Raw genomic sequence first — 17,394 nt, 5'->3', positions numbered from 1 at the left:
TTGGACATTGTTGAATAACACCCCCTCTCTTGTTAATATGCAAACGTTCTATTGAGAACAAACAACACAAAGAAATAAATAATAACATGGCAAGATATAAATAGATTGCATCATTCATGTATCCGAATTCACACACACACACAAGCATTCACTCACGAACACGCATACTTGCCGTTTAACACATATACAAATAAGTTTTTATCAACTGATGTAAGGTGGTGGCAAAATACATTCATCATTACCATATAGATCTATAAAAAAAACAACAACTAAAAATGTGTAGAATTCTAATAGCCAATTCTAAAAAAAAAAATGTTTGAAACATGTAAATTTTGATCGTAAAAATGCTTATTTTCTTTTTAAATGTGTACAAAACAAATAGATAAAATGTAAATTATCGTAAGAAAAAAAATGTTTAAATAGTTACGATGCCTACACATTATATACACATCTTCTTAATAGACACATTTGCCAACGATAGTGGTAATCATTGTGTCACCAAAATATATTGTTCCCTCTACATTCTGGGCAGTTAAAAAACAACGCTAGCTAATGGAATAAAAACCCAACACAGTTTATAAGTCCCACAGCCAGACTCTACGAGAACATCACCTAGGAATGTATCAGAAGCCGGTACGTTCATTTAGGAAAGGATATCATTAGCAGAATCAAACACACTAGTTTGCTTACCAGATTATTTTTTTATTGAGACGACCAATCGATTAATTTCCCATTGAAAGTGATTTACGTATCTCACAATTATAGTAATTTATATATGAAACTTGCTGTGAGGATTTAGGGAAAGATTTTTAAAGTATAATGATGCATCTCTTTACTGCTGTACAATGCATTGCATTGCTTCTGAAATATGTCTACACTGCGTAAATGCGCGAACACTAACTTGGGCGAAAAGAATGATATATATATATATATATATATATATATATATATATATTTATTTATTTATTTATAAATATATATATATATATATATATATATATATATATATATATATATATATATATATATATATATATATATATATATATATATATATATATATATATATATATATATATATATATATATATATATATATGATATACTTATCTATACACATATATATATGTATGCATAAAACCTAATACTTACATGTATAGATAATATATCTAGAGACACTTGCAATATCTATCACATACATGTAAGATTCAGTCAACAAATGTAATACTGTATGTTTGATACATAATTAACATGGAGCCCACGAAGGTCAAAAGTACGAAACACTGTCAATAAAGAAAGATTGGAGAGTCTGAGACTGCTGGGATTGGGAGAGGGGAAAATTAAGGGGGAGAGGGAGGATTGTACAGCACTGCCGACAGGAAATGGGGTAACAGGTACACAGTGAGATGTTAATTTGATGAGATAATGAGGTTTCATGAGCTTATGACGTCATCGCTACGAACCAAGCCATTAAGGTTGACGAGGCCCAACCGTTTATAGTAAAGCAGTTATTTTGTCGTGAAGTAAGTGGTGGGTATAGGGCGGTGGAAGTAACACAAAATACAAAACAGCTTATGTAGGTATACCTGTATATATATATATATATATATATATATATATATATATATATATATATATATATATATATATATATATATATATATATATATATATATATATATATATATATATACATATATATATATGTTTACATAGTGAATATGTTTGCATATACATTATATTTTAAATATGAAAACGTTACATACACAGCAAAATATATAATCACACATGCTATGCACATGTTAGTCAAGGATCGCAAGATTAAAATAGTGTATAATCCAAAAACACATATGCCTTTATCTGTACACACACTCATTGTCTAGAGTGTAACACATAGAAACACAGGGATTGATGTCCACATCCTGTTGATTATGTGTATGGCCTTGAGCACACGGATTAACACATTGAAGAATCACATAATGAGTGAGCTGAGTTAGTTTAGAACAGGATAGACATTTCTCTTCAGGTTGATGTTACGTATTTTATGTCATCATCACGGTTAAAACGATCAGCGGTTGCAACTGTGTATGTCATCCTTAGTGGAATATTCATAAAAGATTTCTTTTGACGCAATTGTATGTAACACATTCATTAATTGATTCTCTTGACGACATCATAGGTAAAACAATAATGAGAGTGTGTTGACGTCGTTATAGTTAGAACAACAACACACCTCCTATTGTTATATTGTGCTTGAAAGCCATTAATGTATTGAAATCACATCCACGTTGTTCAATCGTCTTATGTGCTGTTGTTTTAAAAAATAGAGTTGAAAAATAGCAAAATACGAGCTTGACAGGATACCATGTAATACTTTGTTTTTTCTGTGAATTCAGTCAAGTTTTCCAAGACTTCTCTTCTGCGAAATGCCAGTATTCCTAGACAACACATGCCAATGTATTGGTACCTGGAACTAGACTCAAAGGTCTTTGTACAATTCGTAAGTCTCCGAACATAACACAGATAATGACGTGTGGTAAACTGCGAACATACCCCAGATAATGACGTGTGGTAAATTGCAAAAATAACCCAGGGGTTATGGCGTGTTGTGAGTTATGAACATTATCCAAACTTTATGCGCTTAACTCGCTGTCCACTCTACCTAAAATACACGTGATAACCTAAACCAAAATACGAAGCCGAGTAATTTCCTACGTTGATGTGGTTTACATGTGGTTTTGACACATTCACAAACAAAGCTCGCTATCACAATGTGTAATCCCGGCCATTCAAGAAGAGGACATCACGGACCAACGAGAGGTTGACGAGAACACAGAGAAGACACGTGCTCAGCCAGCCAATCAGGGCAGTTCCCTTGTTTTCTGTCGAGGGCACACCTAAAAGATCAAACACAATGGTTTTAGTTAACCTCTATCATTACAATGTGTGTAATCTAACGAACACATCCACATTAGTCAACGTATTCTGTAACTTCAATATATTGTAAACAATCTAACAAATATTTATTTTATATATTTAAAGCATGTGGTAAATTCCATATCATGTATAAAACAATTGTTAACTTCTATATAATTTAAACAATATAACGAAATTTTTTATATTTTAAACATTTAGTAACTTCTATATGGTGTATACAATATTTGGTAACTTCTATATAATTTAAACAAACGAACGAATAATTTTTATATTCAAAGCATGTGGTAACTTCTATATCATTTAAACAATCTAACGTATACTTTTTATATTTTAAGCATTTGGTAACTTCTATACGGTGTATAAATAATTTGGTAACTTCTATACTATGTATAAAAATTAGTAACTTGTATACAATGTATAAAAAATTAATAACTTCTATACTACGTAAATAATCAAACTCTTTTTAGTTAAAGTATTCCGTGACTCCTGTATAATGTAAACAATGCAACTAAAAAATTCCTTTTGTTTAAAACGCCAGATAATTTCTTTATAATGTGTATAGTCTGTTCGTGTGTTTCAGATGTTAAAAACTAGAAATTGTATATCCTAATATATAATTCCCCATGTGCGCACTTCTCTCTGTCCGCAAAATATTTTCGCCGGACATCACGTCAGAATCGGCAGCGATATATGGATACCTTTATACGGACTTTTGTTGAAAAAAATATGTTAGATGTTTTAAATGTATAACCACAAAATTATTTAAAGAAGAAAAATAAAAAATAAAGGCGTATTCCAATGTAAAGAAACAGTATTATTTATGCAACCGGAAAAGTGTATATAAACTTGAGACAAGAACGCATTTAACAATGACGTCGCTTATTGTTTACACTAAAAAAAAGAGCACGAAACTGATGACGTCATCTTCCGAGTTCAGAATAAAAAGAAATGAACTATTTCATTCAAATAAGATTTAGAGCTATGTACGCTATGAAATGTATACAATACGATTTTCTCGGCCTAAACTTAAAAAAATTATTTCAACTATTTGGATTCTAGATCTAGAGATTCTAGATCTAGATATTGATCTAGATCTAGATATTTTAGATCATCTAGATCTAGAGATTCTAGATCATATAGATCTAGAGATTCTAGATCTAGATCTAGATGATCTATAAAGCTAAGTTGTCGGGTGCCCGATAGGGCACTTCCCGGCGCCGCAGGCGCTTCAAATTTGGCTGGATCTTGCCTTGGGGCGACAGAACACGAGGGCCGGTTGGCCGAAAAGTCTACGATGAGGGGGTCAAAACTGACCTCAACTGACCGGCGCCTTATATGGGCGAATTAATTAAGCATTCAAATTCTCAATGTTTTCGAAAGCCTAAGCGAAGCTGGGCAGCATGCCTAGTTTCTTAAAGTGGCCGTTGCCAAACTTATTAATTATTTAGTCTGAACTAAAACTTCGCCTTAACTAAAACTTCGCCTTAACAAAAACTTTTCCTTAACAAAAACTTAGCCTTAACTAAAACTTCGCCTTAACTAAAACATAGACGCGACTAAAACAGCCTTAAAAAAACTTAGCCGCAACTGCAAATTACCCTAGTTTTGCACTTTGGTATGAATGTTTGTGTGTATGGGTATAAACACGATAAACTGAATACCCAACAGTTGGTGGACGACATTGGAACGATTAGCATTGGATCAGTGGCGTAGCGAGGTCGGGTGTCACCCGGTGCGGCACTTAATGGTGTCACCCCCCCCCCCCCAAAGGCGTAGCGACCCTTCACGGGGACAAATAATTTTCGATTTGCACCTCCCCTCAAACTTTCGATTTGCACCCCCCTCAAACTTTCAATTTGCACCCCCCCCTCGAGTTTTCGATTTGCACCCCCCCTCAAACTTTCGATTTGCACCCCCCCCTCGAGTTTTTCTCTATATATTTTGCTATTTTTTGCCTTGGTGTCACCCCCCTAAATGGTGTCACCCGGTGCGGTCCGCACCCCCCGCCCCCCCTTCGCTACGCCTCTGCATTGGATGATACTCTTTTTCTTTAACAATATCCGGTAAATGAAAGAAGTAAGCCACTTTACTCTATTATCCATTTCTCAAAAGCCTCCAGAATGTAATTTCATATCGTATTATCATGTACAATATTATATCCTAAGAACTTTTCCCCTTAAAATGTGTTTTAAAAACCGATCGGTTTTATCGCAAGCCAGATTCCACCAGATGTGCCACCCCAGACCTTAATCTTAGATTCGAAATACTAGAAAGTTAATGGGAGATACCTTCCGCTTTATTATTTCAAGAATAATCCTCTTAAACTTTAAACCAGGGGTCTCCAAACTTTTCAGTCCGAGGGCCGCATTAACTATCAAATTTCAGTTCGGGGGCCAGTTTCTTCCAGGCATGTCGTGATTTTTCTGGGCAAGTTCCTCAGCCAACTCCAACAAACGTTTTTTTTTCCGTGGACAAAAAGATCTCGGCGGGCCGGATGAGAGGACCTCGCGGGCCGCATCCGGCCCGCGGGCCGTAGTTTGGAGACCCCTGCTTTAAACGAATAGTGATTTTTATTATTTTGGTAAGTTACATATTTTTATAAAATGATCTTTATAAACACATTATGTTAATATTTAATTTTTTTTATATATATATTTAAAATATATATATATATATATATAATGTTAATATTTAAATAAATTAACGTTATGTCACTACCTGGAACGGAGCAACTATTTAATTAAGGCATCCAGGTCCTACAAATTAGCTATGTTATAGAGCTACGGGTTTTGTTTTATTTTGAGTAGTGGAAAAAAAAGATTAGTAAAATACATTTTAAGTATTACACGGTTTTCGTACTGGCAAATACATTTTGTGTAACTTTTTAATATTTTTAACATTACTATTTTTCTGGTTTGTTTTCTTTGTTTTGAATTTTATTTCATTTTTAGCCTTTTTTGGCACTTAGTACAGAGTTATCTCCCTGCTGCTTGTGCAACCAATACAAGGGTCTTATCTATTTAAAAAAACAATATTAAATGTTAAAACAATTCGAAATTTTCATCTTTAACCAAAAGTTCTACGTTTCTAAACACCCGCCGTAATGGTGAGGTATAACATCATTCATCGACCACCGGGTGTTAAGGGCGTGGCAGTGAGCTCTATGTATCCACCAGTTACTGTAGGGACTACAGGCGCGTCCACTGGTTTGGTTAATTTATTGAACGTAGAGGTCAACCGAGCTTCTCGTGTAGGGATCTCTTTAAAACGAATGTAGGCGCCATAGTGCTCATAGGAGACCCGTACCTTGAGTGTCCGTTTCTCGTTATTTTTTAGAGTTGATAACCGTGTATTTTTCTGTTCTTCCTAGTATGATGTCTGATAATTCTATACAAAATGTGCGTTAAATGTAGGGTATAAATAGGTTTATCCTGATATCCCATGCTTATAAACAGCAAATATATTCGGGTTTTGAGGTAAGAACGCTACCCTAAACATGAACTACACCACAAGAATGTTATTTTATAAGTGACTATACAGGCATCAGAAACATAATCCATTTTTCTGTTGTATGTATGTATTTAACTTACCCAAATTGTAATCATTGCCTTCTTAAGAAAAAAAATTGACTTACAAATACGAGAAATTCCGGATGGCAAAATCTTTTTTGGGGTAGTAAGTTTTACAAGCCTTTTGTTATTAACGTTGTGTCTTCTTCTTCTTCTTCGTTCTTAATTATTAGTGTTGAAGGGGATCGAGATTTATCTGCCAGTGGGTTTGAACTCGAGACTGTTCGAATGTATCAACCATGAACTTTTTGCCGACTCGACCACGCCTCCAACACAATTAAGCGCCATCGGGGCCATTGACTCCGATTACAGAATGCTTTTCTTTTTGGATTTGCTTCCATAGCCTTTGTCCAACCAAGAACAAACTACAAGGCAGCAGTTGTTTTAATTTTAGAGTTGTCTCTCCTAGAAGAGTGGCTGTCCCCAGCTAACGAGCCTCATCTGCCCGAGGGTTCGAACTCGAGACTTTTCGGTTTAGCAACCATGAGCTTTACCGACACGACCACGCCGACCCCTCAAACGTTGTGTCAATTTCTTCCATTTAATGCATAACACACGTGTAGTAACAGCTAATACGTATTGATTACAAGATTTTCAAAAGTTAAAGCTCAATAAAAAGTTAAAAATTTCAAAATCACATCCGAGAAAACCTGATGTTTTATTTGCACATATACCAAAAGCGTAACAATAGCCTGTAAACGTGGTACTGGTCTGCTTATAAACAAACGCCGTACTAATAGCCAACAATCTTGCTAGTGATTTTCGCATTTCCTCACACCATACCAGTCGCATATAAATGTGTTACTGATCTACACATTTTCTAACATCGTAACAATTCCATGCAAATTTGGTCTGCACGTATTTTACCATCATACGCTCGTGATCACACATTTAAACACCCTACATTACAAACACTTTCCTAAACAAATGGACTATGGTTAACCATACTACTGGACTTTTAAGCACCTGCAGTGCCTAACTTACCAATCGTTTGTCCCAAACTAACCTAATTCTATCGGCCTTTGAGTTCCCAAACTTACCTAAACCAATCTGCCTTTGAGTTCCCAAACTTAACTAAACCAATCGGCCTTTGAGTTCCCAAACTTACCTAAACCAATCGGCCTTTGAGTTCCCAAACTTACCTAAACCAATCGGCCTTTGAGTTCCCCAACTTACCTAAACCAATGACCTTTGAGTTCCCAAACTTACCTAAACCAATGGCCTTTGAGTTCCCAAACTTACCTAAAACAATGACCTTTGAGTTCCCAAACTTACCTAAACCAATCGGCCTTTGAGTTCCCCAACTTACCTAAACCAATGACCTTTGAGTTCCCAAACTTACCTAAACCAATGACCTTTGAGTTCCCAAACTTAACTAAACCAATCGGCCTTTGAGTTCCCCAACTTACCTAAACCAATCGGCCTTTGAGTTCCCAAACTTACCTAAACCAATCGGCCTTTGAGTTCCCCAACTTACCTAAACCAATGACCTTTGAGTTCCCAAACTTACCTAAACCAATGGCCTTTGAGTTCCCAAACTTACCTAAACCAATGACCTTTGAGTTCCCAAACTTACCTAAACCAATCGGCCTTTGAGTTCCCCAACTTACCTAAACCAATGACCTTTGAGTACCCCAACTTACCTAAACCAATGACCTTTGAGTTCCCAAACTTACCTAAACCAATCGGCCTTTGAGTTCCCAAACTTACCTAAACCAATTGGCCTTTGAGTTGCCAGACTTACCTAAACCAATCGGCCTTTGAGTTGCCAAACTTACCTAAACCAATCGGCTTGTGAGTGCCAGACTGCTGATTGTCCTTGACGACCTTGGTGATCCGACGGTCCTCCTGCTCCTGCTCGTAGCCCTCGTAGTGGGGTGCCTTCTGGCTGACCTTGGGGTGGTAGGTGCCCGGGTAGGGGGGCAATAGGGTGGTGCTGATCGTGGTTTTAGTGGCCTGTTGGCCCTTCGTTTGCATTCTGCGCAGGGTGTAATCTGAAAGGAAACGTTACTAATGATCGCAGAAACTCATTTACCGAGAAATGCAGAAATGCTGATTTTGTTAACGTAAACAGGGAATAAAGTAAGGATTGCAAAGATTTGGGTACAAGTTATTAAAACAAAAGTTAATGTAACAAAATTATAGTTAAGAATTTGATGTTTTACCTCGAAAATTAATCGCGGTACATAAATACTTAATGTGAGCGAGAAGAAATATATATATATATATATATATATATATATATATATATATATATATATATATATATATATACATACAGAGGAGTAGCGAGGGGGGGGCGTGGGGACCTCGCTACGCCACTGTATATATATATATATATATATATATATATATATATATATATATATATATATATATCATTAGAGAGATGAAGACATTATAGTATTATAGATACTACATATATCGAGATAATATATACAGAGATAAATGGAGCGGTTAAAAGAGATGGTAGGAGCGAAAAAGGAGAGATTGAGAAAGAACGACCGTGGCAGGTAATGAGAGAAACAAAGAGAGAGGCATTGAAAACACGACAGGTTTAGAAACTGACCATAAAGAAGCATTTCCTTGCTGTCTGCGCCAACCTTATTGGTCGCCACACACGTGTATATACCGAAATCTGCCGGCTCGATGACCTGGATCTTCAGCCCCAGAGACATGGTGAATTCGGTCTCAGGGTAGGGCTCGACCCTGTATCTGCCGGCCTGTCGCAAGATATTAGAAAGCAAAGTTTGATAAGGGCTTGGATATATTGCGTTTTCACAAGACATTGGTTAGTAAAGTTTCTTCTTCTTCTTCTTCGTTCTTAATTTTTTAGTGTTGGAAGTGATCGAGCCTTATCTGCCAGAGGGTTTGAGCTCGAGACTTTTTCGAATTTATCAACCATGAGTTTTTTGCCGAGTCGACCACTCTCCATCACAATTAAGAAAGTGTGTCAACTGTTTATGCGCCATTGTGGCCATTGACTCCGATTTCAGCCTGCTTTTCTTTTTGGATCTGCTTCCATAGCCTTTGTCCAACCAAGAACAAACTACAAGGCAGCAGTTGTTTGATTTTGGAGTTGTCTCTCCTAGAAGAGTGGCTGTCCCCAGCTAACGAGCCTCATCTGGCCGAGTAGTAAAGTTTGATAACGATATGGTTAGAGTATTGTGTACAACACATTTTTACACAGAGTTTTATAACGCAAGGTTTAGTCTACAAACATCGTAACCACAACATTAGTACGCAAAGTTTCATAAGGCTATGATACATCATTGTGTACTTTTCTTCTTCTTCTTCGTTCTTAATTTTAGTGTTGGAAGGGACCCCCATCCAACACAATTAAAATATACGTGTGTACAGGTTTTGCGGCATTGAGGCCATTGACGCCGATTGACCATTGACAACCTGCATTTCTTTTAGGATTTTCTTCAACAGCATTGTGTACATGACAGTTGTATTGGAAAATCGTATAACACCGAGTCTACAACTGGGTGTATAATAAAATCACATAGCCCATCTGTATTTTAACCTCGATAAATCTAAAAATGCTCAAATGCTGGTTTTGTAATAATAATACATGTTTTAAAGAATCGTAACAATGATAAAAGTTATAAAATAATACCATTCATTTTAAAATTATTGTTTGGTAATTACTGTACTGTAAACCCTAAAATCTTAAATCGACAAAATTTTCTTAACTAGTTATAGCAAATGGCTCTTCGATTTTAAATTAACTGTGTGTCTAAACTTTGTTATCAACAAATAGCTATTCAAAAAAAAAAAAAAAAAAAAAAAAAAAAAAAAAAAAAAAATAGCTATTCAGAAACCAAAACGTTTAGTCTGTCATTTGTCTGTCTTGAACTTAAACTCAGTCTGCTTTCTGGTAAACTGTTTACCCTGACCGTTGTTTTGATATCGACGCCATTTTTCTTCCAGGTGACGACGGGTTGCGGGTTGGCGGTGATGCTGCACTCTAGAATGGTTTCCTTGCCCAGGTCTTGGCCGATAGCAACATTGGGCATCGTGATCTCTGGTGGAACTGTAGACAAAACCATCACGAGAATGTGTAGGAATACTCACGGAGTAGGTTCAGAGGCGTAGCGACCCTTGCCGGCGCCCCGGGGACAAACTTTCAATTTGGCGCCCCCCCCATATATGTTTTATATTTATAATGCACAACTGCAGCTAATATGAGCTTATAATTTTTTTTCCAACCCATTTTGGCGCCACCTAGGGTCGGCGCCCGGGTACATATTTACCCCCATTCCCCCCCCCCCCTTCCTCTCCCCCTAGCTACGCCTCTGAGTAGGATGAAGACAGTAAAAACAAGCTTATTTACAAGTATACCAGAAGTTTAATATGAAGATCGTCTGATAAAGTTTATGTGCAGGATTACTAACGAAATCGCATAAGATCTTATGATACAGTTTATGTGCGGGATAAATGGATTACCCTACATGTGTATGATGAAGTTTATGTGCAACATTCCTAATTAATTAGCAATAAGACTGTATGATAACGTTTATGTGCTGGATAACAAATGAATTAGCATGAGGCCGTATGATAAAGCTTATGTGCAGGATTACTAACGGATTAGCATAAGACCGTATGATAAAGTGTGTGTATACGAGTACTTATAATGATCATGCTGATGATGTTTTTATGTGACGTGATTAGGAAATTGTATTTTGCTTTAAATAATATTTTTCTCTTGTATCATAAATTATATGTACAGTATCAAAATTATTAAAAAAGTATGGCTATATAATTTTATCTAAACATAGTCTACATACTGGAATATATGAAATCGTTGATAAAAATCTTCGATCATCAACTAGAGTGGACGCCTTACCCGATTATCTAACCCTATAACTACCATCCTATTACATTATCTAAATAATTTTCAAAAACCATCATTGGGTAAATAATTCACAAGAGCAAATACTTTTTTACTTTCTCGTATACAGAGTGAAGAGAAAGTACTGTAATCGTGCACAAAAATCACAAGAAATTTTGAGTTTTCACCGTTTTAATCCTCAGTCCTTCATCACATCCGGGATATAGATCTAGAGGACTTATTTTAATCGGGTAAAAAATAAAAACCCAGATTTATCAAACTTTTGGCGTTTAATTTAAAAAAAAAACATTTGTGTCTTTCATTCCAAGCTGACTTTAAAAAAAAAATGATGATTTACATTCTAAGATGACTGAAAAAAATGAAGACTTACATTCCACGCTGAATTTGTAAAAAAACGATGACTTACATTCCACACTGACTTTGTAAAAAATGATGACTTACACTCCACGCTGACTTTGATGTACTTGCTGATGGCTGGAGGGACGCCGTTGAAGGCCCAGCACTCGTAGGTGTCCCCACAATGGCGGCTGACGTTGTGGATAATCAGCACCTCCCCCCTCATCCCGACAGCTGGAAGATGCATGAGGATTATTCTAGAACTTCACTTAGGCATCACAGGGGGCGTTAATTTGGTTTTAAAATTTTAAAAGTCCAGACAGTAATGACTCAGTTCAATAAAGTAAACAATATCTAAAGATGAAATTCAACAATAGGCGGGGAAGTATTTTTATAAATGTATTATCAAAAGACATTTTATTTAGTTGTTTATTATATAGTTTATCTGCTTTTACTAAATTATATACTGAAATCGTGGAATTTGGGGATTATAAAAGGAAGGGGGGGGGGTTATGGTCCTTAACGAGCTACTTATAGTGTTTTAAAGAAATATTTTCAGTGTCAGCGTTGGTACTGTCGAATTCACAAATTATGAATTATTGAAAATTAGAAACAACTAAATAGCGGCGTATGTTATGCCGCGGGCCGGCTCGTATATATATATTCATTTTCTTCCCTTCTAAATTCGACTGTAATCTTCTGTAAGGGCTAAAGACATTTTGATGCCCCGCGCCTGTACTTCAAACCCAGTCTACTAATCGATCATTAAAAAATATCTTTGTTGGGTATTTTCAAAACAAGCAATAATCAAATTAACATCACATTGGTTTTAAGGATAAATCCCATTTCATCCCTGCTGTGGCGTTTAAAAAAAAGCCAACTTGTTGTGGTCTAAGCCCTACAGTTAAAATATTGGCTCGCCTTATTGCACTGGGATTTTACTAACAGAAATTGTGGCAACTAGCAGGTAGTAAACAAACATTTCTTAGATCCTGTGGGGAGTCTATGGGTACATAACGTGAATTTAGTAGGGTGGCTTCATATTTGACACTGTTTTCAAAGAAGAATTTTCTTAACCGACTGCAGCTAAAAGGATTTTATAGTTTGATCGTATACTTTATAAACATTTTATTTTGAGAAATATTTGCAGATTATGACACATGTGATGAACGGTATATGAAATAGGATATTAAAAAAAATATTAAATTATCTCTGATTTCGCATAGGATTTCAAGGCCCATGTTAAAGTATCTTGGTATATTCTGATAATTTCAACTACATCAAATTTTTCGTAAAACATAATTCATTTGACACCTAGGAACGCCACCCCCTTCCACCCCATCTAGATACGTCATTTTTAACAAAAAAAAAGCACCAAACACGGCACGAATAAACAAAACAACTATGGGTTGACTTTGTAGAGTATGTTTACAAATAAATGACAAAAAAACAGGACAGCAAAATACCAAGCAACATACACCATTCGGGCAGGGAAACAAAATACCCACTCCAGAAAATGCCTTACTATTTGAGCCAGGGCAGAACTCACTCTTTTTCGTTTCGCCCTTGCTGGTGGTCGTGATGCGGTACCACGTGACGTTGGGGATGGGCAGGCCGTCCACGTTGCAGGTCAGCGTGACCGTGGTCCCCTCACGGGCCACCACGGCGTCCGTGGATGAGTTGTTTAAAATTTTGGCCGGAACTGGTGAAACACAGCGGAAAATTGGAGGGAGATAATCAGACAAGTAAAGGGAGATAATTTAACAGTTGCAGGGACATAATTAAAGAGTTGTTGGAACATAATCAAGCAGTTGCAGGGAGATAATCAAACATGTACAGGGAGATAATTTAACAGTTGCAGGGACTTAATCAAGTAGTTGCTGGAACATAATACAACAGTTAAAGGGAGAGAATCAAAAGGGTGCAGGGAGATAATCAAATAAGTTCAGGGAGATTTAACAGTTGCATGGACATAATCAAACAGTTGCTGGAACATAATGAAACAGATGCAGGGAGATAATCAAAAGGTTTCAGGGAGATAATCAAACAGCTGCAGGGAGATAATTAAACAGTTGCCTAGAGATAATTAAATAGTTACTGGGAGATATTCAGTTGAAGGGACATAATCAAACAGTTGCAGTGAGTATTGGAACAGCTGGAGGGAGATAATTAAACACAATCATAGTATGGCCTTATTCAAGCATGATAACATTTTGACATAATGCTAGTTAATGTAAATCGGAATATACACAAACATTGACTCCTTTTTTATTTCTTAGTAACAGTAAATAAAAATTATTTTTAAAAAGATGACTGATAATTAATCAAATATTTGCATTAAAAATGACAATGAACGTAAATTAAAAATGAATATCATCATCTTTTCCTGTTTGTGCCCAAGACACACGGAGCAGACGAATTAGAGTGCATCTGTTTCAATGACCTCGGCGTATGAAGGGATAGTGTGGTCAGCACTTTGTCCAGCCGCCTTTACACTCACTAACGTGAGTTAGGAGCTCAGCAGAGCTTGGTGGACTCAAGGAGGTTTTACTGACTTGAACCCATATTTGAGCTCCATAAAGTAGTTTAGTGTTAGTTAAAAATGCACTATAGTATTTTTCACATACTTCAAATATTTAACTTTACCTCAAAATAACCAGAATTAGAGATACACGGCGACTTTTACAGAATTTTCCGAAACACTCACCGCATACTATTAGGTAGGCTCACCTACCCTCACACCACCTTAAGGGTCATCCATAAATGACGTCACGCTTTTTTTGACGATTTTTACCTCCCCCCCCCCTCCCCTCCGTCACACAAGGTCACAAAAAGCCAGACCCCCCCCCCCTAAAATGACGTCACACCTCAGCCGACAACACCCTCAAAATTGCAGTTAAATTTTTCTTTAAACCGATATTTTTCCAAAAACTCTGTCAACATAGTGTATTTAAATCAATTCCTATTAGAATTGATTACAACCGTTTTTTAAAATGCAAAATAACGGCTAAAAATCGTTTTCTAACATTGCTTTTTCTACTTCAAAAGTGTGACGTCACACCAACTGAACCCCCCCCCCCTCCCCCTCATAACACACCGTCACAAAATTACGGACCCCTTCCCCCCTACGAGTGTGACGTCATTTATGGACGACCCTCTTATACTGTTGTTAATAGGCAAAGCACCGTATCTGTCATATTGTTAAACTTAATTGGGCAATGAACCAAAACTTGACTCTTGTTAAATTTAAGTGGATAAAGCACTTTATCAGTCGTATTTTTAAATTTACGTAGACAACACACCCAATACCTCTCCAACGATGACAATAATAGACAAAGTCCCCAAATCCCTTTTCACCCAATCTACTGACCTTGCACCGTTAAATAAACGGTTTTAATCTTGACCGGATGTGTGTTGATCTGGCAGCTGTAGAGACCCTGGTCTTTGATCTTGACGTCACGGATGTGCAGGTTCCAGTCCTTCATGAACGGTCGCTCTACGCTCACCCGCTCGTCATCGATGATACGTCGATCTTCGTACGTGAGTATAGTAGAGAGTTGGTCGGTCCACACGATCTGTAAAGTAAGATAATAGATTAACATATAGTGGACAGTTGTAAGATAATAGATTAACACATAGTGGGCAGTTGAAAGATAATAGATTAACATATAGTGGACAGTTGTAAGATAATAGATTGACATATAGTGGACAGCTGTAAGATAATAGATTAACATATAGTGGACAGTTGTAAGATAATAAACATATAGTGGACAGTTGTAAGATAATAGATTAACATATAGTGGACAGTTGTAAGACAATAGATTAACACATAGTGGGCAGTTGAAAGATAATAGATTAACATATAGTGGACAGTTGTAAGATAATAGATTAACACATAGTGGACAGTTGGTCCACACGATCAACAAAACACGTGACAATATGAACGTAGAGTGGACAAGTTTAGTGGCATTAGTAGGTAGGGTGACATTCGGTGCGGTAAATTAGGGAGCCATCCCTCCCCTGTCGAACAGTTTTCACTTTTGATTTTCGATGTCAATCCCTCTCCCACTACTATTACTTTACTTCAACTAGAAAATACATAGTTTTCTCTGTAAATTTTAAATTTTGTTAATTGGTGTCACCTTGTTAGTAATATCCCCCCGGTGTGGCACACACTTCCCGACCCCACCTTGTTACGCTACAGGGTTATGCAAGTCAATAGATGCATTACGTCACAAAATAAACGTCTATATTACTACATTGTCAATATCGCGCGTGACAATAGGGCTGGTACGTAGGTCACCAACCAGTTCTATGGCTCATGCAGGTTTTATTGAGCCGTAGAACTGGTTGGTGACCTACTCACCAGCCCTATTTCATCAGGCAAGTTAGGAGTGAAGATTGTACAACAAAATATCCCACAGGCAATGTATAGCAAACATTTCTGCACTAAATTGAATCAAATCGTCAAGTTCAATCAAAGTGTTGTTGAAAATATAACAATAGATTGTTTTTAAATTTAACAAGTATAAAAAAATATTTAAAAACAAAAAGTAAAAAAAAATCGATCATTCTAGAAAGCAGGTGTGAACTTGTCATATTGCTGATTATAAAGGGAGACAACGTTTTTTTTTTTCCTTTTTTTTTTTACTCCAGAACTCCAGCTGAGTCCTCTATGGGGTTGAACAACACACGGAGGACAATGGCCCGGGCGTGGACAGGAAGTCACGTGGTCGGCGGGTAGTAACCTTGCCTTGATTAATGATGCGATGAGCTTTTGATATGGTGTAAACACGTAGGGTTCGGATGTTTACAGACTGCGTGCATACCCTCATACACAAAGTACAAGGTGGTGACGTTTTCTTCTCGTGTGCTAGTGCTGACACACCCGCGACACTTACACGAACACACATACAGATGTTCTTCCAGGCATCTCTTGGGCCCCCCCCCCCCCGAAAAAATTCTATCGCCCCCTTGACCAAATGTAATTTATATAATTTATATTGAAAAATATAACAGTGTCCGCCCCCCACCCCCTCCCGAAGAAAGTCTACCGCCCCCCACCCCCGAACATGTCAAATGCCCCCCCCCCCCCCGGAGAAAAAAGTCTGGAAGAAACACTGCACACATACTCGGATGTATACACGCTTACGTCAACCGCTTATGTAAAATGATTAATGTGCGCTTTTTTACACTCACGCCCACACACACACATGCACACACTGGCGTGAAAATGCACAGACACAATAACATACACACACACACACACACATATATATATATATATATATATATATATATATATATATATATATATATATATATATATATATATATAAAATTATATATTTATATATATATAGCTATCTATACATATGTATATAATTATATGTATATATATATATATATATATATATATATATATATATATATATATATATATATATATATATATATATATATAAAATTATATATTTATATATATATATAGCTATCTATACATATGTATATAATTATATATATATATATATATATATATATATATATATATATATATATATATATATATATATATATATATATACATGTTTATAGATAGATAGATATATATAGATATAAATATAAATAAATAATATATATATATATATATTATATGTGTATGTGTGTGTATGTATGTATGATATATAGTATGGT

The 17,394-nt window shown here is 36.2% G+C and overlaps 1 protein-coding gene across 3 annotated transcripts; it reads right to left on the bottom strand.

Annotated features, from left to right (window-relative positions):
• Nucleotides 1-1,663: 1,663 nt before the first annotated feature.
• Nucleotides 1,664-15,272, bottom strand: LOC131929079 (limbic system-associated membrane protein). 3 transcript variants are annotated; one of them, XM_059285269.1, is made up of 7 exons: nucleotides 15,071-15,272; nucleotides 13,226-13,402; nucleotides 11,806-11,934; nucleotides 10,403-10,545; nucleotides 9,076-9,229; nucleotides 8,285-8,500; nucleotides 1,664-2,897 (listed from the first exon to the last, which is right to left on the bottom strand). In XM_059285269.1, exons 1-7 carry the CDS (start codon nucleotides 15,183-15,185, stop codon nucleotides 2,767-2,769), a joined length of 1,065 nt encoding a protein of 354 aa, XP_059141252.1. In that variant the 5' UTR covers nucleotides 15,186-15,272; the 3' UTR covers nucleotides 1,664-2,766. The 3 variants fall into 3 exon arrangements, with proteins under 3 accessions (XP_059141252.1, XP_059141253.1, XP_059141254.1); XM_059285270.1 differs by having other exon boundaries at nucleotides 10,409-10,545; XM_059285271.1 differs by having other exon boundaries at nucleotides 13,250-13,402.
• Between the last annotated feature and the right edge of the window lie 2,122 nt (nucleotides 15,273-17,394).

Source organism: Physella acuta, unplaced genomic scaffold, assembly GCF_028476545.2.
Source record: "Physella acuta isolate Inbredline_101_S28 unplaced genomic scaffold, ASM2847654v3 ptg001591l, whole genome shotgun sequence".
Lineage (NCBI taxonomy): Eukaryota > Metazoa > Mollusca > Gastropoda > Physidae > Physella > Physella acuta.
The sequence above is the reverse complement of the archived record's forward strand: the minus strand, read 5'-3'. Positions and strand labels throughout refer to the sequence as shown.

What these genes read in the sequence shown, in the direction of transcription:
- LOC131929079 (XM_059285269.1), bottom strand. Translation starts at nt 15,185, where the DNA reads ATGAAGGACTGGAACCTGCACATCCGTGACGTCAAGATCAAAGACCAG. An exon ending in CAAGGAAATGCTTCTTTATG is followed by an intron (nt 8,501 to 9,075) that starts GTCAGTTTCTAA and finishes GTTTCCTTTCAG; the next exon opens with ATTACACCCTGCGCAGAATG. An exon ending in TCACAAGCCGATTGGTTTAG is followed by an intron (nt 2,898 to 8,284) that starts GTAAGTTTGGCA and finishes TTGATCTTTTAG; the next exon opens with GTGTGCCCTCGACAGAAAAC.